General features: G+C 50.7%; 1 protein-coding gene across 3 annotated transcripts; it reads right to left on the minus strand.

Annotated features, from left to right (window-relative positions):
* Positions 1 to 1,666: 1,666 nt before the first annotated feature.
* ZSCAN2 (zinc finger and SCAN domain containing 2) lies at positions 1,667 to 22,693 on the minus strand. Of its 3 annotated transcripts, none has more exons than XM_006932238.4 (3): positions 22,555 to 22,693; positions 20,256 to 20,755; positions 1,667 to 4,398 (listed from the first exon to the last, which is right to left on the minus strand). In XM_006932238.4, the coding sequence occupies exons 2-3, from the start codon at positions 20,644 to 20,646 to the stop codon at positions 2,957 to 2,959; spliced, it is 1,833 nt and encodes a 610-aa protein (XP_006932300.3). In that variant the 5' UTR covers positions 20,647 to 20,755; positions 22,555 to 22,693; the 3' UTR covers positions 1,667 to 2,956. The 3 variants fall into 3 exon arrangements, with proteins under 3 accessions (XP_006932300.3, XP_044914693.1, XP_044914694.1); XM_045058758.1 differs by having other exon boundaries at positions 20,256 to 20,751; positions 22,555 to 22,688; XM_045058759.1 differs by lacking the exon at positions 1,667 to 4,398 and adding an exon at positions 19,892 to 20,124.
* Between the last annotated feature and the right edge of the window lie 3,146 nt (positions 22,694 to 25,839).

The following is a 25,839-nucleotide window of genomic DNA, read 5'->3' on the forward strand; positions in this document are numbered from 1 at the left end:
GCAAGCATAAGGGTATGAACTAGGCCCTGGGGTGGGGTGAGGCGGGAGCCGGGAGAGATGTTAAAAAGGCAGAACTTGCAGGGTTTGGGTCCTGAAGGGCTCTGAGGGAGGGAGGAAGGAGTCTTGGGTGACTCCCAGGTTTGGGTTTGAGTGGGGCCACGCGATGGCAGTGCTACTCACAGAGCAAACACAAGGGAGGCCGGCAGGGAGGGGGCCTCCTGGACATGCTGAGTCTGAGGCCCTAGGAGACTGGAAAGCAGGGGTGGGGGAGTGACTGAGGGGGCGAGGCCCTGACCGGGAGAGAAGCGGCCGCTGGCGCAGGTGGAGATGGCTTACTGCTACCCTGGACGGTGGCTCTCGGCTGAGCCTGGAGGAAGTGAGGGTGCCACGGACAAGCTTGTTGCTCTGGGGCCGGGACGCTGAGGGAGGCCACACCGGACAGGTTCGGGGTTCTCAGGGAAGGTGAGCCAAGCTGGGTCTGGGAACGAAGGGTGCAAGGAGGCCCCTGAGGGCCCAGGAGAGGGGAGTGAGCAAGTCACGGAGAGGACCTGCTGAGTTGGACATGGGGGACTCCCTAAGGGTGAAGCAATTGCTTTTTTTTTTTTTTCCACCATTTATTCTAAATTTGAAATTTGTCCCTAAATTTGTAACTGTCCCAAGGCTGTTCCCATGAAACAAACATGATAAAACCTCAATCCCTAAATGCATGTACATTTAGGGGAAATAGCCTTTGTTACAGAGGTGTGACTGAATCACAGGCAAAGACATGGCCGAAGGAAATCTGCTGGGGGGCCGAAGTAGTCCCCCCAAGGGGCCTGGGGCTTCCTGACGTCTTCCAGGGAAGAAGGCTGTGTCCTTGCATCCCGCACAGAGCCGCACGAAGGCCAGTGCATGCTGAGCCCCCCCTGCCTCCACAGATCCGCTCCAGGGGCAGGCAGGACAGGAAGTGACGGACTCTCAACCTTTCTAGGACCACAGACTGTCATCTCCCAACCTGATCTTCTGTCCCTTTTTTTCCTAAGATATTTTGTGTCCCTACTAGGTAGAGAGGAGTAAAAAAAAAAAAAAAAAGTTTTGCAAAGCTTAATATCAGCTCTTTTCTTGAGACTTAGAGGAAGAGAGCGCTAGTATCTTCTATGACCCAAATCCCAGAATTTGGTATCAGCTGGAAAACCACCCTATCCATCCAGACAGGTGGGATTATTCCTCCTACGAAAACTTCATGGAGTTTTCCTAGAACCTAGTACCCAACACCGTGATGGTACTTAAGTCCTCAATGTTTGCCAAATAAGTGAATGATGGGGATTTCATGGCCTACGTGGCTTGGATCAACAACCATCACTGCCTAGTTTAGAAACGTCCTCCTTGTGTCTAATCTAGTTGATTCTGGATAGAGATGATTCCCAACGGCCTCCTTAGCCAAACCTGCCACTCCATCTTGGTTGACAGACTGGATGCAGAGTCGGCAAAGGACGGTGGACAGGTGTGTGCACCGGTCAAGCACACAGATCTTGGTTCACCCAAAGGTGTGTTCTTTGAAGCCACTGACTTTGACTCCCTGAAGGTCTTGGGCCACTTTTGGCCTAGGGCAGGAGGTGAGTGGGTGGGAAGTGAGGTGTGTGGGTTTGCTAATAGTCCGGTCCACATCAGAAGGCAGACACAGGAAAAGAATGAGACTATTTTATTAGGCAATGTTGAGCATCCGTTCTCTAAGAACCAAGGCCCGTTGTGAGCACAGGCTCCATGCGCTGGAGGAGGTGGTTTCATATTTCCCAGAAACACTTTATCTGCTCTCCTCTTCCTTATAACAACCCCCTTGACCTGCTACCATCCCCTGGTCTCTACAGTTTCAAGGCTCGAGGACCCAACCACAAAGCGCTGGTAGCATCCCCAGACCAAGGATGACACCTGTTAGAACAGCCCCTGATTCAAGCTCACATCCCTCCGGGGGACAGACTGTGTGTCCTCAAAATCAACACTTCCTTAAAAATATGAAAGTATACAAAAGCTACCAGACAGAATTCTATCTCTGCATATAGAACATAAAAAATAGAAGAACGGGAATGGCCAGTGCATAGAGATGATCTGGGGGCTGTTTATCTGTGGGGGTGAGTGAAGACACAGGCCCCCCTGAAGAGTGCAGGGCTGTTCCACCCTCGATGAGACAGAAACCACCATCGGCCAGGGGTAGGCAGTGGGGGTCCCCAACTTCACTTCCCACTCAAAAACCAAAACTCCACAAAAACCAGTGCACTCCCCCAGCAGCCGACTTCCCACGGGACAGTAAGCAGAGACACAGGCAAATGTGTACATCCCCGTTTATACCCTTCCTGGCAGGCCCTGTTCAGCTCTTAACCAACGGAAAGCCTACCAGGACGCTGGTTCCAGGGCGTACAGCCTGGCGTTTAGGTGTTCCTGACGCTTTCTACAAACAGAAACGGCCTTTGCCTTCACGTGGAGGACCCAGAGCTGGACAAGCCCATCCACCCTGACCTGCAATCAGAGCCCAGGACGCACGCCAGGAAGAGTGCGTTGGGACGGGGCGCCCTGGCGTGCCAGCAGTTCGGGGTCAAGGCACCTCAACCCAGGGAGGCGGGGGCGAAACCACCAGCGCCTGTGGACCGTATTTCCGAGGACTCAGCCTGGGCTGGGGGCACGCGGTCTTCCGTTCCACATGCGAAACACCCACCCCACCCCACCCCGTCCCGTCCCACCAGAGAGGGGACCGAGGCACAGAGCACCGGGACGCAGGACGCCAGTCGCGCCTGGAAACGAAGCGGTGAGAAGACCCGACCCTCCGTCCCCGTGCCCCGTTCTGGGGGTTCGCCTGCGACCACCGAGGTGTGTTAGAGATGGGGACGGGGGAGGGCGAGGTCCCCGCAAAAGTCCCCAGAGACCGCTTAGGGAGCATGGCTCTCCCGGAGGGACCTCGGTGTCCCGGGGCCCTTCCGCCGCCTCAGCCCAGCTTGTCCTTCACGTGAGTCCTCTGATGGGTGATGAAGTTGGAGCTGTTGCTGAAGCCCTTGCCGCAGTCGGGGCACTTGTAGGGCTTCTCCCCGGTGTGGGTGCGCTGGTGGACGATGAGCACCGAGTTCCAGCTGAAGCCCTTCCCGCACTCGGGGCAGCGGTACGGCTTGTCGCCCAGGTGGGCTCGCTGGTGCATGACGAGGACGGAGCCGCGGCTGAAGCTCTTGCCGCACAGGACGCACCGGTAGGGCCTCTCGCCCGTGTGCGTCCGCCGGTGCGCCGCCAGCTGGGAGCGCTGGCCGAAGCTCTTGCCGCAGTCGCCGCAGCGGTGCGGCTTCTCGCCCGTGTGGATGCGCTGGTGCTTGACGAGGTTGGAGCTCCAGCTGAAGCTCTCCCCGCACGTCAGGCACTCGTAGGGCTTCTCGCCCGTGTGCGTGCCCTGGTGCGCGATGAGGCTGGAGCTCTGGCTGAAGCTCTTGCCGCACTCGCCGCACTTGTAGGGCTTCTCCGGCAGGTGCGTCCTGCGGTGCGTGGCCAGGTTGGAGCTGCGGCTGAAGCTCTTGCCGCACTCGCCGCACCGGTAGGGCTTCTCGCCGGTGTGCGTCCTGCGGTGCGTGATGAGCGCCGAGCTCTGGCTGAACCTCTGCCCGCAGTCGGGGCACCGGTAGGGCTTCTCGCCCGTGTGGATCCGCTGGTGCCGGATCAGGTTGGAGTTGTAGCTGAAGCTCTCCCCGCACTCCTTGCACGCGTACGGCTTCTCGCCGGTGTGGATGCCCTGGTGCGTGTTAAGGCTCGAGCGGTTGCCGAAGCTCTTCCCGCACTCGGGGCACGAGTAGGGCTTCTCCCCGGTGTGGGTCCGCTGGTGGGCGATGAGGTTGGGGCTCCTGCTGAAGCTCTTGCCGCACTCGGCGCACTGGAAGGGCTTCTCCCCCGTGTGGATCCTCTGGTGGGTTATGAGGTTGGCGCTCCGGCTGAAGCTCCTCCCGCAGTCCCTGCATTTGTAAGGCTTCTCCCCCGTGTGCGTGGTCTGGTGTCTGCTGAAGTTGGAGCCGTCGCTGAAGCTCTTCCCGCACTCGCCGCACTTGTAGTACTTCTCCCCCGTGTGGGTCCGCTCGTGCGTGATCAGGTGGGACTTCCGGCTGAAGGTCTTCCCACACTGCGGACACTCGTAGGGCTTCTCCCCCAGGTAGGTGCCCTGAAGGCCGATGAGCCGTCCCACCTCCCGGCCCTGGGCCGCCACCTCCCTGCGGCCCCCGGCCGGGGCCCCTCCCCGGCGCCCCCCGGGGCCACGGTCTCTCTCCAAGTCGCTTTCCCAGCCAGGCGGCTGAGTGCCCGCCCCGTCGGGCCTCTCCGGCAGCATCTGCCCTGATTCCGCGTCCTCGAACACATCTTGATTGGAGTTCTCCCCATCCTCGCTCTGGATCTCAAAATCTGAAACAGGGAAGAAAAACACGTTTCTCCAATCTGTACTCAACCTCTTGTAATGATGAGGAAAGGAAAGGAAAGCAGAGTGAAATCTTTTACGAACTAAACTTTGTTTTCAAAGCAGGCTCCATGCTTGGGGCACCTGGGTGGCTCAGTCAGTTAAGTGTCCAACTTGGGCTCCGGTCACGGTCTCCCAGTCCCTGAGTTCGAGCCCCACGTGGGGGGTCTGTGCTGACAGCTCGGAGCCTGAAGCCTGCTTCAGATTCTGCGTCTCCCTCTCTCTCTGCCCCTCCCCTGCTCACGCATGCGCGCTCTCTCTCTCTCTCTCTCTGTCACAAAAATAAACACTAAAAAAATAAAAATAAATAAAGTAGGTTCCATGCCCAATGCGGAGCTCCAACTCACAACCCTGAGATCAGGAATCACACGCTCTACTGACTGAGCCAGCCAGGCTCCCCTAAAATTTAAACTAATGAAAATGAAGAGGCCAAGGAATACTCAAAACTTTTAAAAACCACGTGGGTTTCTGGGGCGCCTGGGTAGCTCAGTCAGTTAGGCGTCCGACTTCAGCTCAGGTCATGATCTCATGGTTCGTGAGTTCGAGCCCCTCGTTGGGCTCTGTGCTGACGGCTCGGAGCCTGGAGCCCGCTTCAGATTCTGTGTCTCCTTCTCTTTCTGCCCTGCTTGCGCTCTCTCTCTGTCTCACAAAAATAAAAAAAAATGTTAAAAAGAAAAGAAAAAAAACAGGCTGATTTCCTTTCCTTCTGATTATCTGGTTGTCAGACCTCATACCCATGTGGTAATCACCCAGAATTTCTAAGACTTAAAGATTCGGGTCCCATATCTATATCAGTTTCTTCACTGGGAAATGAAGTCAGGTGGGGATGTGAAAATCCTAATCAAGGGAAAACAACAGGGAACACAATGACCCCCAAAACTCACCAAGGTGCCATATGCCTAACAGGTGCTCAATTAAATTTGGTGAATGAATGAATACGTTTTTCATTGGTGCCGGAGAAATTTCCCTAAAACTCAGTCTCTTTTCAGGGGTGCCTGGGTGGCTTAGTTAAGCATCCAGCTCTTGGTTTCAGCTCAGGTCGTGATCTCATGGTTTCATGAGTTCGAGCCCCGCGTCAGGATATTCTCTCACCCTCTCTCTCTGCCCTTTCCCCACTCATGCTGGCTCTTTCTCTCTCTCAAAAATAAATTAAAAAGCTTTAAAAAAAAAGATTATATAATAATCTCATGCATCACACTATGGTGTTAATAATCGAACTAGATTTTAAGTAAGACAGACGAGATAACAGGGCCTCTGCGAAAAGGACTTCCAGGTGTCTATATAGATGACTGGAAGCAAGTGGGCAGTTAAAAGAGCCCTAAAATTTCTCTGCAGTAGAATGGACCTCCCATCGGTAATACAAAGTATCTACCTTCCAGAAACTTGTCAAACTACCACCCAGTACTTATCAAACATTTGGGTGAAAGAAGTCATTCGGGAGGATCCCGGAAAAGACATGCATTCCCTTCCTTAACGGAGAGACTCTGAAGTCTATCCCAGGATCAAACCAGAGCAGTGGAGAGCCGTTAGCCTGGATCGCACTGTTCTGATCCTCGCAGAACTGAACCGTGTGTTGATTTAATGACTCTGGCCGATAGTCACCAGCAGTCTGAGAAGTGTCATCAGAAATTAATGGCTATCGGGAACGTTACCACTGCCAGGAAGTTGTTGGCAACATTGTTTATACCACACAATGTCCTCTTGATGAGCGAGAAGGAAATTTCCCTGTAACCGAAATTCCCGAAAGAACCACTCTCTGATCAACACATTTGTGTTTGCCTCACACCTCTGGTGATGGCTCCCCCTCTCTGCCTTGCCTGCTTGGAAGCTTGGAGCCAAAAGCTCAGAGAAAGAATACTGGATGTTTGTCCCGCCCCCAATCTGTGTTCTTTCATCTCATTTTCCCCTCCCATTATTTTCTTTTTAGCTATAATTTCCTTGTGCCCCTTTCTTTTTTCTTTCTTTTTTCTGTTCTTTCTTCTTTTCTTTCTCCCTTCCTTCCTTCCTTCCTTCCCTCCCTCCCCTTTCTTTCTCTCTCTTTCTTTCTTTTTGGCTAATCTCCGTAACGTTCCAATTTTAGTATATGTGCTACTGAAGCGAGCACCCTTGTGCAGTTTCCGTAAGCTGTCTTTAATTCTTTTTTGGAATTCTGTAGGGTACAGAAGTAAACCAATGATTTATTGATAAGGATGAAAGGCTGATTATCCCTAACACCTAACTTAAGACCTCCAGAAAAGAGCAGATCCATCCAGAGCAGGGAAGACAATTAGTAAAATAATTATACAAAGTCCTAGTGACATTCCCATGACTGAAGCTAAGAAATCGTTTATTTAATTTTTTTTTTTAAGATTTATTTTTGAGACAGAGAGAGACAGAGCATGAACGGGGGAGGGTCAGAGAGAGGGAGACACAGAATCTGAAACAGGCTCCAGGCTCTGAGCCGTCAGCACAGAGCCTGACGCAGGGCTCGAACTCACGGACCGCGAGATCGTGACCTGGGCCGAAGTCGGCCGCTTAACCGACTGCGCCACCCAGGCGCCCCAGAAATTGTTTATTTAAAGTTAGACGCTTGGGGCGCCTGGGTGGCGCAGTCGGTTGAGCATCCGACTTCAGCCAGGTCACGATCTCGCGGTCCGGGAGTTCGAGCCCCGCGTCAGGCTCTGGGCTGATGGCTCGGAGCCTGGAGCCTGTTTCCGATTCTGTGTCTCCCTCTCTCTCTGCCCCTCCCCCGTTCATGCTCTATCTCTCTCTGTCCCAAAAATAAATAAACGTTGAAAAAAAAAAATTAAAAAAAAAGAAAAGAAAAAGCATTTAAAAAAATAAATAAATAAAAAAAATAAAGTTAGACGCTTGATTCCATGATTATGAGTTTCTGCAAGGTAAGGTAAATTTCCGTATGTGCACATGATCAAATCTGCCACGCATCCCTCAGGGAGAACCCGGGTTCCAGCCATGCCATCAGTCAATACTGGCTGAGACTGTATTTAAACTCACAGGTAGACATAAGAGTACATTTCATGCTCACTAACACACACTCTGCTGGTAGCGTGTGGGCCCCTACACCTGCCCTCTGGCCCCAGGTCTCCAGGGACCGGTGCAGGCGTGAGGGGCCCGGTGCATGTTCCTACGCGGCCAGGACCAGGACTTCTGCGCGTCCTCGGCTTCCTGCAACGGTTTCCCAAGGTTCTAGCACAGAGGTCTGCCATCACCACTCTTCTACAAGGTCCTCCAGGCAGACGCCCTGCCCCGGTTTATTTTCGGCAAGCCAACACTACCCAAGACATGTTTTTAAAATGACTTTACTAGTTGCTCTCTTCTGAACAAGGACGCTAGCTAATAAGCTTTTCGGCTGCCTTAAAATCACAGGAACTGGTCGGTGTGTTCCGCAGCGAGCTCAGAAGCAACAGGGAAGATGAACAGAACCCAAACTCCATTTGCAGTGAGATTAGGGAGCAGATTAATCTGCAGACACCAAAATACATGCAAGGGCTTCCAAAAACAGCAGAGACTGGGCAGAGGCCGAGGAGGCAGGAAGTGAAGAGAATAAACATGGAAAGTGGGTGCGGGGGGAGTGGGGGGGGGACTAAGGGCAACTGATCTCAATAAGCTCAGAAAGTCACTTCCTGAAGGTAAGGGACTCACCCTCAAGAGCAACAGTGCATGTGGGACCTGGGCAAGCAGGGCTGGCTTCGGGGGGTCAGGCGGCAACCAGATTCACCCACATGAGCCACATATGCAGGGAGCGTCTGTTTCTGCGAAGCGGAGAAGGAGAGAGCCTCTGACCCTCACATTAATCATGGGAATTATTCCTGAGAAAGCGACATAGGTCACGCGTTAAAACAACACTAAGCAAAGCAACTGCCCGTAGGAAGGCCGGCTGCGAAGTGAACGGTCGAGGAAGAGCTGGAGCGAGAAAGAGCCGGAGCGGTGGCGGCAGGGCTCCGGGAGGCAGGGGAAGTCCGGAGACGAGAGGACAAGATGAGGACACAAAGGAAAAGAGGCAGACGGGAAAGCTCAGAAAGGGGGAAGGGGACCCAAATGAGGAAAGCAGTGAAAAGAAGGGGACAGAGAGGACGAGGGGATTAAAGAGATGGGCGGAAACGGACAAAAGGAGAGGCCACACGCACAGAACTGGAGTTAGCGAGGAAAGAGAACTAAACCAAGGAACAGAACAAACACTAAAAGTGTAACCTGTGAAGCTACAAGGACCCTTGAAAGGTGCGCTGTGTCAGGAAAACCAGCCCAGAGTGGTTAGCGACGAGACAGGGGACAACAAGGCCCCAATCACTCACATGGGGGAGGAGAACCAGCTGGGCTGAGACTTCTCCACGGGGACATTCAGCGCCTCAGGCGGCGAGAGCCGCGAGGCAGCCCAGGAAAGCAAAGGTGGGCCGGGGATCTCGTGTTCAACAAAACCCCCAAGGATCAGGCCTGCAGGCAAACAGCGCTGAATCCGCACAAAGTCACAGAATGTGGGTCCTAGGAGCCCTTCTTGAAGAAACTACCGGGAGGTGAGCTTCGGTCAACCAAGAGATGAAGGCAACCCTGGAGCAAAAGGGCTGGGGACGAACGCCTGATAGCAAGTCTCACACTACTGGGGCGATTACGATGAGAAGAGAGAACGTCAAGTTTACAGAGCGGTGCAGAAGTGATACTCTAGCCAAAATCGGGGCTGAGAGAAGGTGGGTGGGAGACGGGACGTGTTCACTGATTGCCTCATCTGGATACCCAGGAATTCAAAGCGCATCACGAAAAACTGGCAAACTGTGCACTCGAAGTGTGTCTTTATCAGTACAAAAACGGGCGCCTGGGTGGCTCGGTAGGTTAAGTGTCTGACTTCGGCTCACGTCATGATCTCGCAGTTCGTAAGTCAGGCCTTGTGCTGACAGCTCAGAGCCTAGATCCTGGAACCTGCTTTGGATTCTGTGTCTCCCTCTCTCTCTGCCCCTCCCCTACTCGCCCTCTGTCTCTCTCAAAAATAAGTAAACATTAAAAAAAATTTTTTTAATAAATAAACATTAAGGAGCGCCTGGCTGGCTCGGTCAGTGGAGCGTGCGACTCTTGATGTCGGGGTTGTGAGTTTGAGCACCATGTTGGATGTAGAGATTACTAAAAAAAAAACAAAAAAAAACTTGAAAAAATCTTAAGATTACTGACTAAAATCAGGGGTGGGGAGGAGAGGGACTATCTTTGCCAGATGTTAAAACCTATTACCAAATCTCAAGAATGAAAATACAAATTGACAATAAGACCAACAAAGCAACACAGTAACTCTAGAAATAGACTCAAGGACATGTGAATTCAGAATTTGATGCAGGTGTCACATGAAAAGACAGACGAGTGGAAGGGAAACAAGAATCCGTATAATGACTCTGGGACTTTAACGTATGATAAAGGCAGCCTCTCAAATCCGTGGAGAAGAGACACGACATTGAGTAAATGAGGCTGGACGACTGATTAGGCCACATACAAAAATCTGAGTTGGATCCCATACCAGGAAAAATCCCAACTAGATCGAAGATTTAAATGTAAACAAAACAAAAACAGTGTCAAACAATTAGATGAAAATATGAGAGAATTCCCTTATAATAGGAAAGCTTTAAAAAAATTTTTTTAACGTTTATTTATTTTTGAGACAGAGAGAGACACAGCATGAACGGGGGAGGGGCAGAGAGAGAGAGGGAAATAGAATCGGAAGCAGGCTCCGAGCCATCAGCCCAGAGCCCGACGCGGGGCTCGAACTCGCGGACTGCGAGATCGTGACCTGAGCTGAAGTCGGACGCTTAACCGACTGAGCCACCCAGGCGCCCCTAGGAAAGCTTTTAAAAGTGATGCTTAACTTTATGTGATTATCTTCTATCACCTCATTACACCCCCTCCTGCCGTCTGCAGCTTAAGAACCAGTCCTACCCCCCTTTACTAGACAAAGAGGCAAGACTGATATTCCAGGAAAGGCCAGAGGAGGGATGGGAGTTCTTTAAAAGCTGCTCTCTGATAGCAGAGAGGCACAGGAGCCATTCTGAAGGACAGAAGAGTGGCCCTTCCAGTGATCTGCCTTCACAAGGGCCTCCACGGGAAACACAATCACCGAGGTGGGAAGGATGAAGGATCCTGGCCCCTTCCGAGCATCTCCTCAAGAAAGACGGGCACGGGTGAAGTCAAAAGAGTACAAAGTAGGGGTGCCCGGGTGGCTCCGTCAGTTAAGCGCCCAACTCTTGACCTCAGCTCAGGTCTGGATCTCAGGGTCGTGAGTTCAAGCCCCGCGCTGGGTTCCACGCTGGGTTCCACACGCTGGACATGCAGCCTACTCAAAAAAAAAAAAAAAAAAAAAAGTACAAAGTAGAGTGCATTTGAGCTCAGGCAGCTCCCTCCTTTTTTCATTGGTGGCCAATGAAGAGCAGGAAGATTCAGAAACGGCTAGGTCAGATGCACGGGGAGTGTCTTCACCAACACGTGATGCGTGGGGCGGGAAGAGCCGGTCCGGGCTGGGAATTTTCTTTCCAAAGGAACTTCACGAGTCGACGTCGTATCTTCTATTACAAGATGCCAAAAGGAGCATATTCTGCGGATGTGACTGAAAGAGGGAGGCTGGCAGGAAGGAAGGAGGATGTGGTAGGAAGGCCCAGATCTCCAGGACAGAAAACTCCAGAGATGAGTCAGGTGTTAAGGAAATAAGGAAGACAGGGTCACATTTTCTAAATAACTTCTCTCCCCTAAAACTACTGAAGTAGCGAAGAAGTTACCTTATCTACGTGGAGACTTTAAAACGAAGGTTTTGGACTGTCCTGTGCAGTTTAAGAACTGATGAGCCTCACATACACTCTTTATTCAGATTATGCTATTTTCAGACAGTGTGAAGTACTGTGAAAGCAATAAAATAGGGTAATGTGAAAGCCAGCGACCAGAGGGCCCCCCTGAGAAGCTGATATCTGGCCAAGATGGGAACATTGGTCTAACTGACTTTTTCTTTTTTGATATTTATTTATTGGGGGGGGGGAAGGGATGCAGAGAGAGAGGGAGACAGAGGATCTGAAGCTGGCTCTGTGCTGACAGCAGAGAGCCCGACATGGAGCTCAAACTCACCAACCGTGAGATCATGACCTGAGTCCAAGTCGGAACCGACTGAGCCACCTAGGTGCTCCTCTGAATGACTTTTTCTTTTTGTAAAAAAAAAAAAAAAAAAAAAAAATTTTAACATTTATTTATGATTGAGAGACAGAGAGACACAGAGCATGAGCAGGGGAGGGGCCGAGAGATGGAGAGACACAGAATCTGAAACAGGCTCCAGGCTCTGAGCTGTCAGCACAGAGCCCAACGCGAGGCTCGAACTCACGATCCGCGAGATCATGACCCGAGCCGAAGTCGGACGCTTAACCGACTGAGCCACCCAGGAGCCCCTGAATGACTTTTTCTTAAGTAAACTTTACGCACAATGTGGGGCTCAAACTCATGACCCTGATATTAAGGGTTGCATGCTTCAGCAGCTAAGCCAGCCATGTGCCCCTCCTCTAACTGACCTTAACAGTTATCTGTACAGTATCGCCCCGGTTGACTTATTCATATGCTTCACTGTAAACACAATTAGCAAGCTTGTTCCTGTTGGATATAGCGCTTAATTACCCACTTACTAACAGCGCCATATATATTTGTCTGTGACTAACTTCAGGTTTTAGAAAGTATAAAAAGATTGTCAAAAATGCACCCCTGAGGGGCGCCTGGGTGGCTCAGTCAGTTAAGCCTCTGACTTCGGCTCAGATCATGATCTCACAGTTCACAAGTTCTAGCCCCGCGTGGGGCTCTGCGCTGACAGCTCGGAACCTGGGGCCTGATTCGGATTCTGAGAGTGTGTGTCTCTCTCTGTCCCTCCCTTGCTTGTGCACACCTGCTCTTTCTCTCTCTCAAAAATAAATAAATAACAAACTTTTTGAAAAATGCATCCCCAAGACAGACTTCAAATTTATGGTTCTCTCCCTGTGCGCTGCTGGTGGGAATGTAAAATCGTGCAGCCACTGTGGAACACAGTGTGGCGGTTCCCCCCCAAAATTAAACATTAGGATCACCACATGATCTAATAATTCTACATCTGGATCTTTACCCAAAAGAACTGAAAGCAGGGACACAAATAGGTACTCTTACATCCATGTTCATGCATTACTCGTAACAACCAAATGTTGAAAACAACCCACACATCTATCAACAAATGAGCGAATGAAATATTATTCGACCTTGCAAAGGAATAAAACTCTGACCCATGCTTCTACACGGATGAACCCTGAGGACATTGTGCTAAATGCAATAAGCCAGACACAAAAAGATAAATGTTGTGTGATTCCTCTATATGAGGTTCCTGGAGGAAGTTTATCATAGGGACAGAAAGGACAATGGTTGCCAGGGGCCGCGGGGGAAGAAGGAATGGGGTGTTACTGTTCAATGCACACAGTTTCAGCTCGAGAAAAGGAAGAAGTTCTGAAGATGAATGATGGTGGTGACAACTGTACCAAAATATGAATATATCTAATGTCACTGACCTGTACACATAAAAGCGATTAAAACGGCGGGCCACCTGGGTGGCTCAGTCGGTTGGGCGTCCGACATTAACTCAGGCCATGATCTCATGGTCGTGGGGTCGAGCCCTATGTCAGGCTCTGTGCTGACAGCTCAGAGCCTGGAAGCCTGTTTCAGATTTGTGTGTGTGTCTCTCTCTCTCTCTCTCTCTGCCCCTCCCCCGCTCGCGTTCTGTCTCAGTCTCTCAAAAATAAATGAACGTTAAAAAAAATTTTTTTATGGTTAAAATGGCAAATTTTATATTCTGTAAATTTTATCACACTAAAAAAAAAGAATATATGGCTCACCTCTATCAAATTTAAAATAGGTGACATTACCTCCTAATTCTGAAGTTAATTTTAAAAGATTAAATAAGGGGCGCCTGGGTGGCGCAGTCGGTTAGGCGTCCGACTTCAGCCAGGTCACGATCTCGCGGTCCGGGAGTTCGAGCCCCACGTCAGGCTCTGGGGAGCCAGTTTCCGATTCTGTGTCTCCCTCTCTCTCTGCCCCTCCCCCGTTCATGCTCTGTCTCTCTCTGTCCCAAAAATAAATAAACGTTGAAAAAAAAAATTAAAAAAAAAAAAGATTAAATAAATGCTCAGAAAGGCAGAGAATTCTCAGAAACATGCTATTAAGTTTCAGATGGTCCAGTAGGCAAAAGAATAGTATCTTGTTGTAATGAGTATTTCCCTGACCATTCCTAAGGTTGAACATCTGGTTTCATAAAGTTACAATTTACTTTTCATTTCTAAATTGCCCGCTCATATCTTTTATTTATTAATTTTGAGAGAGAGAGAGAAAGAGCTCACATGCATGAGCTGGGAGGGGCAGAAAGAAGGAGAGAGAGTCCCACGCAAGCTCCAAGCTGATCGCTCCACTGGGGGTGTGTGTGGGAGCCTCGATCCCATGACCCACGAGACCATGACCTGAGCCGAAATCAAGAGTTAGACGCTCAACCGACTGAGTCACCCATGCACACCCCCGACCATGCATATCTTTTAATTACCTTTCACTGTTCTGGGTTGACTTTTCTTATGATTACAGAACCTCTCACAGATCAAGGATCTTGGGCGCTTATCTGCTACACCGCAGACTTTGCTGCAAATATTTCCAGTTGGTGCGCTGTTTTTTAACTTTGTGCATAGTACCTTTTTTACACAAAGGACTTTTCTGTTTTCCTGTGTCCAATCCATCTTTGAGGATTGCTGTCTTGCTTAAGGAGGCCTTCTCCACCACAAGATTATAAAAAGATTCTCCTACGTGTCATTCCAGGTCTTTTAGAGTAGAGAGCTAGAATCCATCTGGACTTTATTTTTGTCACTTGTGAGGCAGTATCTATTTCTGTGTAAGTTATGAAATAAGGATCCAATGTTAGTTTTTTCAAAATGGCGAGACCACCGTCCAAATACCATTCACTAAACAGTTCTCGAATTGCCATATGACCTTTTTCTTCCCTTCTGGGTTACTGAACAAAAGCTGCAGGCCACGCTCAGGCGAAAGCAATGGTTCCTGGATTTTCCCACCCAGGACACAGGCTCTAGACTCACGTGCACAGCACATCCCCGCTGGGGTTCACAGGGCCGTGCGTGACCCCTGCCTGGCCAGACGCCTCCTCTTTCTCTCTCACACCAGAAAGCATAACAGCGAGTGTGCAGAAAACAGCTATCAGTAGGGAGATAAACCTGAATTTACTGTAATTCATTTACAACAATGAAATAAATTAGTCACAGGCTTTGGCACTTTAGCATGGGTTAGGCTTCCAATTCTGGTAAAGCCCCTCCCACCTGACTGCAACACCACCGTCAGAACCATTGGTCGAAAACGCAGGCGTTGACTGGGCTACAGCTTGGGGCCCAGTCGAGCTCCCCCATCGGAGCGCTGTCCTGGCAAGCCTGGCAGGAACCTGCTCACGCCTGAGCGACTGGGAGCGCTGTTTCTGTTCCACCTGCACTCTGACCGCTTGAAAGCTTAACCGCTGATAAAACCGGCAGTGAGCTCTGTTAGCAGTTTAAACGAGTGACTGCCGAACATCCCACAGGTATGACATTCTATCTAAGAGCTCTGTGTGGTACACATTTCAGATATTTACGTGAATTAAAGGTGATTTTTGTTTTGAGGCTGAGAATCGTAGCTTTATTTATTTTTTTACTTCTTAATGTTTATTTTTGGGAGACAGAGAGACAGCGTTGAGTGGGAGAGGGACAGAAAGGGAGGGAGACACAGAATCCGAAGCCGGCTCCAGGCTCCGAGCTGTCAGCACAGAGCCCGACATGGGCTCAGACCCACAAACTGCGATATTGTGATCTGAGCCAAGGTCAGCCGCTCAACCGACTGAGCCACCCAGGCACCCCAAGAATCGTGGCTTTAAAAAGACAGACACCTTCTCCTTAAGAAAAACGAATGTATTTGCTCTGTTGTCATAAAGGGAGCATTTTGCTGTGGCAGAAAACTCAGAATAGGTCACCTGTTGCCTGTGCTCAAAAGCCAGATGATTCTAAAGATGGCTGGAGAGGTCAGCTGTGACTCTGGCTCGGCTGTCGGACAAGAGTAGGTCTGAAGTGGACAACCTCCAATGCTCTCTAAGCCGGAGCAGAGCCTCTCAAACTTCCAAGTGCAGACGAACCACCTGGAGTTCTCGAATGCAGATTTGGCTTCACTTGGGTTGGGGTGAGACTGAGTGTACCTTTCTAACAAGCGCCAGCTGATTCCAGTATCTTTGGTCCACGGACCACACTTTGAGTAACCAGGCTCTAAGCAGTGGTTCTGAAATTTTGCTGCATCTTAGGACCACTCGGGAGCTTTCAAAACTTCCTTGCCTGGGCCACACCTCATGGCAACTAAATCAGAAAATCAGAATCCCTGGGAGTGGGCTCTGGGACCCCAAGTGGTTCCCAAGCGTGGTCAAGTTTGAGAACCAGAGGTGTAGCATGGTGGCCCGCGAAGTGGAGACAGCATCAGGATCGCTCGGGGGGCTTGTTAAACCCCCCACGCTCAAAGTTTCCGGTTCCATCGGTCCGGGGTGGGGCCCAGGAATTTCGTTTCTGACACATTTCCAGATGACGCTGATGCTGCTGGTCCAGGGACCACACGTTGCACTAATGGTCAGAGAACTGATCTATCAGGAATTTATCCATCTTGAGCCCAATAATTTCCCTTTGCTCCCCTCTCACATCAGCAGTCTCTTTTTTGGGTGATGGAGCTTCTGTGGGACAAAATCTATGTATCAGGAGAGAAGCATTTCCCCTTTCCTCTGATGTAGCACCAACACGGTAGTGGGGAGTCTGGGGAAGGCCACCGTGGGCTCCAACAGCGTCTGCTTACCTCTTACAGAAAGTTGGATGAAACCTGGGTAGAGCAATTACAGAACAGCACTGGGTCGAACTGCCTCAATTCTACAGTGACTAGGGGCGCCTGGGGGGCTTAGTTGGTTGAGTGTCCCACCTCCGGTTCAGGTTGTGATCTCACAGTTGGTGGGTCCGAGCCCTGAGTCGGGCTCGCTGCTGCCAGCGCAGAGCCTGCTTCAGATTCTCTGTCTCCCCCTCTCTCTGTTCCTTACCCCGCTTCGGCGCTCTCAAAAATAAATAAACATTTAAAAATATAAAAATAAAACAAAAGCTTAGCACGGCTTCCTCAAGGAGAGGCAGAAAGCCTGGAATGAAGAAGCTGTCTGCCTCCTTCGTGGACGGTGCAGGGGAGCGTCTCCACACCTGCAGATGGGCAGGAAGGATTTACTTATTCATACCAATAACACTTCGTGAGTTCCCATTGTGAGTGGGGCACTGTGCGCAGTGCTGAGGGAGAAGGAAGGAAAGGAAAGAGGGAGGGAGGGAAGGAAGGAAGGAAGGAAGGAAGGAAGGAAGGAAGGAAGGAAGGAAGGAAGGAAGGAAGGAAGGAAAGAAGGAAGGGAGGAGGGAAAGACAGAAGGAAGGAAGGAAAGGAAAGGAAGGAAGGGTAGGACGGAGGGAGGGAAAGGAAAGGTAAGAGGTTCCATGCCTTCTGGGATTTTATAGGTTCCTAGAAGAACTAAGTCACCCCTTCACATAACTGGAAAACAACATGGAACATAATCAAAAGCTAAAGGACAAGGAGGTTCCAAACGCCCTGGGGGAAATGGTTTCTGGAAGAGATGATCAGGGACGCTCTTGGGTGGCTGGACCTGGGGACAGGAAGAGGGACCAGAAGTAAGGACAGCTTTATGGATGGAGGGTATCTCCAAGGGTATGCAGTCAAAGGACTCCCGGGGTTTTCTCACACAGGGACGGGACAAAGCCATTCCAACTCTAAATTCAGGAGCACAGATGAATGCTAGAAAGCACCAGCTACGTTCAAGGAACAGCAAGATCTGGTGTGAATGGAGCAGGGGCAGTGACGTGATGACCGAGGGCAGCCGCAGGGCAGGTCACACAAAGCCCCAGTCCCGGGCCGAAGAAATAGGTCCTGCTGGATTTGGAGACACGGGGGAACTCATGAGAGTTTTCAGCAGGAGAGCGCCCCATCACTCAGGTGGGACTGGAACAGGGGCAGGGACGGGGAAGAAGCCATGCCTGCTACGGGGGTGCCGGTGAGAAATACCAAGGGCCTGGTGAATGGGGACGAAAGTGTGAATGGGGCTGTGAATGGGGACGAAAGTGTCCTTGGGAAACACAAGGAGAGATGAGTGTTACCACCTCAGCTATTCACACAAGTCCTGTCTTAACTGAACTTATAAGAACCTTCAAATGTTTGTACCTAGATGTGCCTGGTAGTGAAACATTAAATAACCACTGTCTAACCAGGCCTTGCAATGTCCGGTGCTGAATAAACATGTCCAAAGGTGCCGAGCTGCACAAACAGAACGGAGGTCAAGTGGTCTTACGCTGAATAAATGAGAAAGGACGGAGATGATCACAGGTGTACCTCTGAGTAATCACGGGGGGGGGGGGGGCGAGGAGGGCAGACGACTTTATGAAATGAATGGAGACCAACAAAGCCGATCGAAAGGGCAGAAGACAGAGGACTGAAGAACCCATCTTGGATGTTCTGGGGCTGATAAGAGGCACAAAGCCCTGCAGCAAGCCAGGTGGGGAGGGTCGTAGCAGGGGGTGCCTGTAACCACCTCAGACACCTGCCGAGACCTGACCCTCTGTTTTGTGACTTCCCCAACTAAACAACCCAGGGGTCACTCCCCAGCCCTCAACCCCTCTGGCCTCTCCACAGCCTCAGACTGAAGAGCCTGAAGTTCATCACAAGCTTGTCACATCCGTCAAGAGGCAGGTAAGTTAAGTTTTCAGGATAGGATGACAGATTTTTGGCTTTGTTTTCTTAAATAGGAAGAGTAAGATTAAAAGTTATTTTTCAGGGCCAAAGAAACTCAGGTACTTCGCTTCAAATAAAACCTACCGAACACAAGGGTATTCACTTTCAAGTGCCCCTGTCTCTGTAAAGACAGCTTTCATACTATTCTTCCTTTCGGGTCTTATACTCTAATATAAGCTTCTGCCTGCTGCTCAAAAAACAAAACAACGCGAAAGAAAAAACTACGAAACACACACGGAAGCACACAGACCAGAGCGCGAATCCCGGCCCCAGCACTTGGCAGCTGTGTGCGACACTGAGTAAGGCCTTGACCTGGTGGAGCTTCCATTTCCTCATCTGCAACAGGACAGCCGCCCCCAGGATTGCCAGTGAGATGGCCACGTAAGGTGCCCAGGGCAGGGCTGGGCTCACAGTGGGCCCTTGACCTCAGCCCCTGTCTCCAAAAGACAGCTTTACTCATACCTCCCACGTCCCTAGGCATTGTCACAACCTCTGCTCCCAAACCACCTTCCTTTCCTTCTCTTCTCTTCCGGTCTTCTGAATCCTCCGGACTAGACACCTCTGAGTCAGCCCCCTTTGTCTTCGTCCTCGCCTGCGTCCGCTCTTTCCAACCCCTCGCTGGGAACTATCACTTTGCACCACATCTGTGATGAAATGCTTAAGAACGTGAACCGTGTCCTCGGACCCATGAGTTCGAATCCTGATTTGGCCTTGTACTCACTGCATGATCTTCGGGGAGTCACTCAGTTTCTCTGGTGATAACAATCCCACTTCTCTCCCAAGATGGTGAAGGGTGAGTTTTGCATCGTCGATACTAGGCACAGGGCCCGGACCAGAAAAGACTCCATAAACGCTAACCAGTGTTACTCTCAGTTCACCTTAGGTGTGTCCGGTCTCCTCCCCTTCTCCAGCTGTCCCCACCTCAGCCCAGCCAAGGCCCGGCTGCTGTCCTGTCACCAGCGTCTCCCTACTCGAATCAAACCTACTTCCTGTTGCCAGACTCCGCTTCCTCCCATGCTTGGGCTCTAGTTCAAGAACCTGCTGAGGCCAGCGACGTCCAGTCCAAGCCCACCCTGCCCCCGTGCTCCACATCCTGCCGCTTCCTAAAAACACACTTTCTACTCCAACCAGCGGGCCTCCCTTACTGTCACCTGAACCAGCGAGCTTCGTGCCAACCCCTCCCCGCCGTCCTGCACCTTTTCCAAATTCCACTCCAGCCGACGACCTCCTGCTCCAGTCCCACATCCTCCCTGACCTCTCCCGTCCTCTGCTCTCTCTGAACGTCTACGGTTCTAGGCAGTGCAAAGGCAGCCATGATCGACGGGTCCTGGAGCAGCCTAAAGGAAGGCATTTGGTAAGCAGGGAGCTCAGTCCACAACCGAAGCCCCGAACGGAGACAGAGTAGTGAAATGGCATGTCTACGTCCCAGAAGGTATCGCTAACATGGGAGACAAGTATGTTAACTGTTGCCAAGAGCCCGGGATGACTTCAACAGACAGTTCCTAGGCATTAGCTGGCTTACTCGTCACTGATCTTGGTTTCATAAAAATAATCACTCTTTGAACATAGGATTATCTGGTTTTTCTAATTGCTGGCACTGCAAATATTTGAACGTTTATTGCACAACCAAGGGAAGGTGCCAAGGGGGGTGGTTTACTCGGTCTCCAGCCGCCCTCCTCCCCTACCTCCACGGGCTTCCCACCCTCGCCAAATAAGCACAGACATAAAAACTGCGCTTACTGCACAGACAGAGCTCCGAGCGTAGTCCTGTGAAATTCTGGAATTGTCACTGTACACAACAAGGGCGTTAAACGGGGTGACAGCGTTCTGACCGCCTGCAGACAGAGCAGGAGAATGGGCTGCACCGGGCTCCGTCCTGGACGCCACGTTCTCCTCTGCCACAAACACCACACTCCCCCTCGTCGGAGGCATGTGCCCACCCTCCCGGTGAGGCCCGGCGTCTTACCACCGTCCCGAAGGGTCTGCGTCAGGTCCTCCACCAGGGCCACGGCCTCCTCGCCGCTTTCGGGCCGGTGCTCTTGCAGCCAGGCCTGGATTTCTCTGGGGAGCACCGTCAGCATCTGTTCCTTGGTGTGCACCTCTGGCCTCAGCCAGCGCCGACAGAGCTCCCGAAGGCGGCCAAGCGCACCCTGAGGCCCTCCAGCAGCCTCCCCGTGGGGGCTGCCCTTGCCGGCGCTCTCGGACTCAGGGCCATCCTCCTGAAGTACAGCTTCCTGCACCCAAGAGTCGTCCTCCAGGATCATGGTGGTGACCTCCTCCTGTTCATCTTCCTCGTGAGGCGCCTGGACCAAGGGGCTCAAGGGAGTGCTTACTCTAGGCCCCTCTGCAGCCATCATCCACCTTCCCGAGGCAATCCCGCAGGCTTCGAGCCTTGAACGTCAGTCTTCTAGAGCCAGGCTCGTCTGAGAAGACACCTCCGTCCTCAAATTTCAACAAGTTGTCTGGCTGAGAAATGAGAAAAGGGAACCACAATCAATAAGCAGACTGTCCTACAGGGATCTAACTCACAGCAGCCCAGGTCAGGCCACCAAGTGATTCTTACCTCCACAGATGAACAGAAGTTTCCTGCCTCTCTTAAAGGAAAAATGGCTTATTCCTGAAAACTTTTCTACGGCAATAGATGAATCACAAGCACAAAAAAACAAGCACTTTTCTGTCCAAAAGCAGGAGTATCAGAAATCCAAAGCCCTCCGAAGAACCCAGGACTGAGTTACTCTGCCCTGAATCAGTTCAAACTTGCTGCGGAATGACTTGACCTAACACACAACTTTGTCACTTAACTTCAGGGACCATCCTTCTTACGGGGACATCTTCAGGATTGGCAATGGATCAGGTGTGAAGACACTGTGAGCCTTGCTGGAAGGAAGGCAATACCTTAACTGCATTATTACCATAGAAATATGAAGTTTTAAAAAAATAAACAGCAATGCTTCGATTAAAATTATAAATGAGAAAAAAAAGTATGAAGTTTTAAAATGTTCATTCTCCTCAATGCAGACTCGGCCCCTCAGGAATTTATCTTTAAAAATAATCATCTTTGTAAAGAAAAATATATTTGCAAGGAAACAAAACCGTGGCATTGTTCCTAATTGCAAAACAAACCTGACGTTTTAAAAATCCAGCAGCAGAGGAATAGTGAATTATGGCACAGCCACACAGTAAAATATATTTATTTTATGCCAATTTTTTAAAAAATATGCTGATTTAATAATGGTTACCTTGGGGCAGGGGTACTGACTGAGAAGGGGCTCAACAAAGCCTTTGGGGTGCTAGAAACATTCTGCACATTGATTTGATGATGGTTGCACAAAACATACATATGAAATCTCAGATTTGTGCATTCTGCTGTAGTTTCAAATATTTTAAAAAATTATGCTGACAAAGATTATTAACCATTAATAATCTGGGATAATCTTCATAAATATGAAAATTATGGAAAAAAAACACACCTAGCAAAACAGAAACACTAGACAAAGTATGACCCCAAATCCCTTTAAAAATGAACACGTACACAAGGCAAAAAAGAAAACAAAACAAAAACTTGGGACGTTAATTACACAAGATGTTGGGAGCGGTGAAATTACTACTCAAAGACTATAAAAGGGAAAATTATTCTTTAAAAATCATTACTATATCGTAAAGACGCAGATAACAACCCTCCTCCCCCCCCCCAAAAAAAAGGGGAAACTGGGAAGGAAAAAACTAAAAGAAGAAGAAGAAGAAGAAGAAGAAGAAGAAGAAGAAGAAGAAGAAGAAGAAGAAGAAGGAGGAAAAAAAGAAGAAGAAGAAAGCTAGTGGGAACACTGAAGCTCTCAATGTGTTATTTACCAAAGGGCTAGAAGAGGCACAGGTATAACAGAAGTCCTGCTTGGGAGCCCGGGAAAACTGCACCCGGTGAGCTCATTCGCTTTCGGACCCAGGCAAGACACGCCCCCTCGGAAGCTCAGTTTCCCCATCCGTGAAACCAGGAGCTGAGCGGGACGCCGTCCAGCGTGCCTTCCAGTCCCAATCCCGCGCCCCTGACTGAACTTGCAGGCAGCTCACCGCCCGCGAGCAAGGTCCGGGTGCGTTCGCCGAGCGGACCCCAGGCGTCCCACCCTGGGACCCCGGCCCACTGTCGCGGACAGCGCCCCCGACGCCCCTCCCCCAGCAGGACTGCCCGCACTGGCTCCAGGCCCGTTATTCCCTTGCTGCGGGCTACTTCCCCGGCCCGCGCCGCTCCCGGCCCGTCTCTCCGGGCTCACCTCTCGGGAGACCAGATCGGGCTTCCGCAGCCACTCCGCACGCAAAAGCGCCCCCGGGCACAACACGACCCCTCCGGATCCACCGCGGCTCGAGCCCGAGGGGCACCGAGAACAATGGACGGGAGAGGCCCGCCCCCCACCGCGCTTATTGGCCGCCGAGAACGGCCCCTGGAAATCCTGTTCTTCTACTGGTTCTCCTGAGACGGCCAGAGGGAGGAGGCTGGGCCGAGGGCATTGTGGGAGTCGTAGTCCACAGCGGCGGCCCGGGCCGCGGGCTGGGAGCGCCGCTCAGCGTGGACGGCCCTGGCAGTGCGGCAGGCCAATCCGCGGACCGGCCCTCAGGACCCCAGGGTGGACCAGAGCTGTGACCTGATGCGGGTCATTTCACTTCCCGAAGGCCTCCGCGTACTTGCCTATAAAAAATGAAAGTTGTGTGGAGGGGACTGCGTGGCAAGGCATGTTGTTAGGCGCCTCCGAAGGCTGTGCCCGGAGCAGGCGGGAGTCCGCCCGGGAAAAGCACCCCCCTCCCCGCGGCTGCCCGAGCCTGGCGCCCCCTCCCTCAACCTGCAAGTCCACGGTCGCACCTGGCCTCGGCACACCCCTTTGTTTTCGCACGTGGCGTTCCTGCCGGAGGCAAGTCCCCGCCTCTTCTGCCACCGAAGAACTCCCTTCTTTCGTCCACCTGGTCTTCTCGGAGCGTGCCCCATCATCACCTCCCCGGGCGCGGACGCCACGCCCAGCACACCTGTTCCACGGCTCGGTGTCAGTCACCGACGCCAGCGCCGCTCACCGTGGGTCTCAGCCCTGGGAGGCGAGAGTGGGAGATCCGCCTCTCTCCTTCCCACAGTTGGCGCCCTCGAAGAAAGGACTGCCCCAACACCTCCTGCCAACAGGTGAGAAACCGTCTGGAAACCCAAGGGGGAAATATGAGGATGGAAACAAACACGCTGTCAGTGGTCTGTGATACGACAGTTGTGAATGCTTTTATTATGCAGACCAGTCACTGGAGGCGCACAAGCAAATGACTACATTTGTTGCTTTAATTTTTAATTTATATTTCATTTCACTTTTATGAAAATTTCATGAGTAGTTGAAAGATGTTTTATGTTTATTTGGATAATTTTAATCTCCTTTTCTGTGAACTGAGAGATATCAGTGAATGAATATCTTCCCATGGTTTGTTTTTTTTTTTTCTTTTTCTTTTGATCCAATAGTTAAGATACAATATTCTATGTTTCAGGTGTACAATATATGGCTTCAACGATTCCATACATTACTCAGCGCTCATCACGACAATGCACACCCTTTTTTAGAAGAATTTTTTTTAAGCTTATTTATTTTGAGAGAGAGAGAGAGAGGAGGGGAAGGGCAGAGAAGGCCGGGAGAGAATCCCAAACAGGCTCCATGCTGTGAGTGCACAGCCCAACTCCGGGCTTGAACTCGCTTGAACTCACCAGCCATGAGATCATGACCTGAGTGAAAATCAGGAGTCGGGCACTTAACCAAGGCTCCCCATAACAAGTGCACTCTTAATCCCCATAACCTGTTTCACCCACCTCCTCTCTGGTAACCATCTGTTCTCTCTACTTAAGAGTCTGTTTCTTGGTTTGTCTCTCTTTTTTCCTTTGTTCATTTGTTTCTTAAATGCCACATGTGAGTGAGACCATATGGTATTTGTCTATCTCTGACTTATTTCTCTTAGCATTAAATCCTCTGGATCCATCCATATCGCTGCAAATGGCAAGATTGTTCTTTCTCTTCCTATGTTTTAATTAAATTTATTTGTAAGAGTTCTTTATTAGTTTGTCACAGAAGTTGCTATTTTTCTGTTTGCTGTTTTTGTTTTTGTTTTTTTTTTTTTTTTGCTGTTTTTATGGCATAGAAATTTTTATGCTGTCCACCTTGTCTTTTTATAACTTCTGAGTTTTGTGTCATTCTTAGAAAGTTCTCTGCCCACTCCCAAGATTATTTGAGTTTCACCTGTTTTTCACTAATTAATCCCTTTAATTAGTGCAAGTGAAAAGATGCAGGGGTGCCTGGGTGGCTCAGTCGGTTGAGGGTCCGACTTTAGCTCGGGTCATGACCTTGCCCTTCAGAGTTTGAGCCCCATGTCAGGCTCTGTGCTGACAGCTCAGAGTCTGGAGTCTGCTTCAGATTCTCTGTCTCCCTCTCTCCCTCTGCCCCTCCCCTGCTCACACTCTGTCTCCTTCTCTGTCTCTCAAACACTAAAAAAAAAATTTTTTTTAGATGCAAAGCGAGGTTCGGTTACTGACTACAACCTCCGTTTATTAGCGTAAACCGACCTCATGCAAATAGCACCACCTCCTGGCCAGCTTGAGAAGTTTGCACCACCTGCCTGGAGGCAAAACTCCCAGCCTCCCCTCTAGTGGTCGGCATTCCTAGAGAGCCAGTTATGCAAAATAATTGAGGACGATAATTCTTGGGGATGATCTCGTATTACAAAGATCTGTTTCTCCACAGTTCCATCCCGACTAGGAATGGGAATTTACACAAAAGGGAAAAGATTAGTTTAGGTGGCGGGAGGGGGTGCACTGCTGAAGCTTTCTAACAGCCTACCAGTGCAATCTGCCCCTGCTGCTCTCCCAGGCCAACCCTGGACCACAGGAAACTGGCACTGTCTTGTCACAGGAGAATCCTGGAGCCGGCCGTCTCTTCCCTGTGCCTGATTCTCCGGAAGATGGTCCTGGCCAGTGTCAACTGTCCTGGGTTTAGATAGAAAGCAGCTCACATTTAAGACCAACTTATGGCGTAATGGTCCTGGTGCCCAAGCTAGAGCCCTAAGAGCATCCTGGGACAGCAAGCAAGCCTAGAAACACAACCCTGTTCAGTGAATAGGATTGTTCCTCCCAGTGAATCTCCTCTCCATCGCCCAAACCACAGGGGTCACAGACTCTCTGTTCTACCAGTGGGCATTCCTGGTTAAAAGCTTCAGAGAACTAGTCTGGCTAAGTAAAAGGGACTTCGGGAAAGAATAGTAGAGAACTCATGAGTAAATGGGAGCTGAAGAATCAGGCTTAATTAATAGTTGGGATCAAGAAACAGAGGCTAAGTAAGGCCCCAAGAATCACAGCAGCAATCTCTTAGCAGAAACAGGCCAGTGTGCCCTCCCCATGAGCCCTGCGGGCATCTCTGTTAGCCTGCCTTCCTCTCAAGGTTGCGAGACCAGGGGAAGCGCCTTGGGTTGGCTGAGCCTGTCACCTGCTCCCCCTCCCCCCTGCCCCTGCAACCCACCCGGGTGAGGGGATTGGATCTGGCTCCTAGTTT

The sequence above is a fragment of the Felis catus genome, chromosome B3 (assembly GCF_018350175.1).
Source record: "Felis catus isolate Fca126 chromosome B3, F.catus_Fca126_mat1.0, whole genome shotgun sequence".
NCBI classification, from domain to species: Eukaryota; Metazoa; Chordata; class Mammalia; order Carnivora; family Felidae; genus Felis; species Felis catus.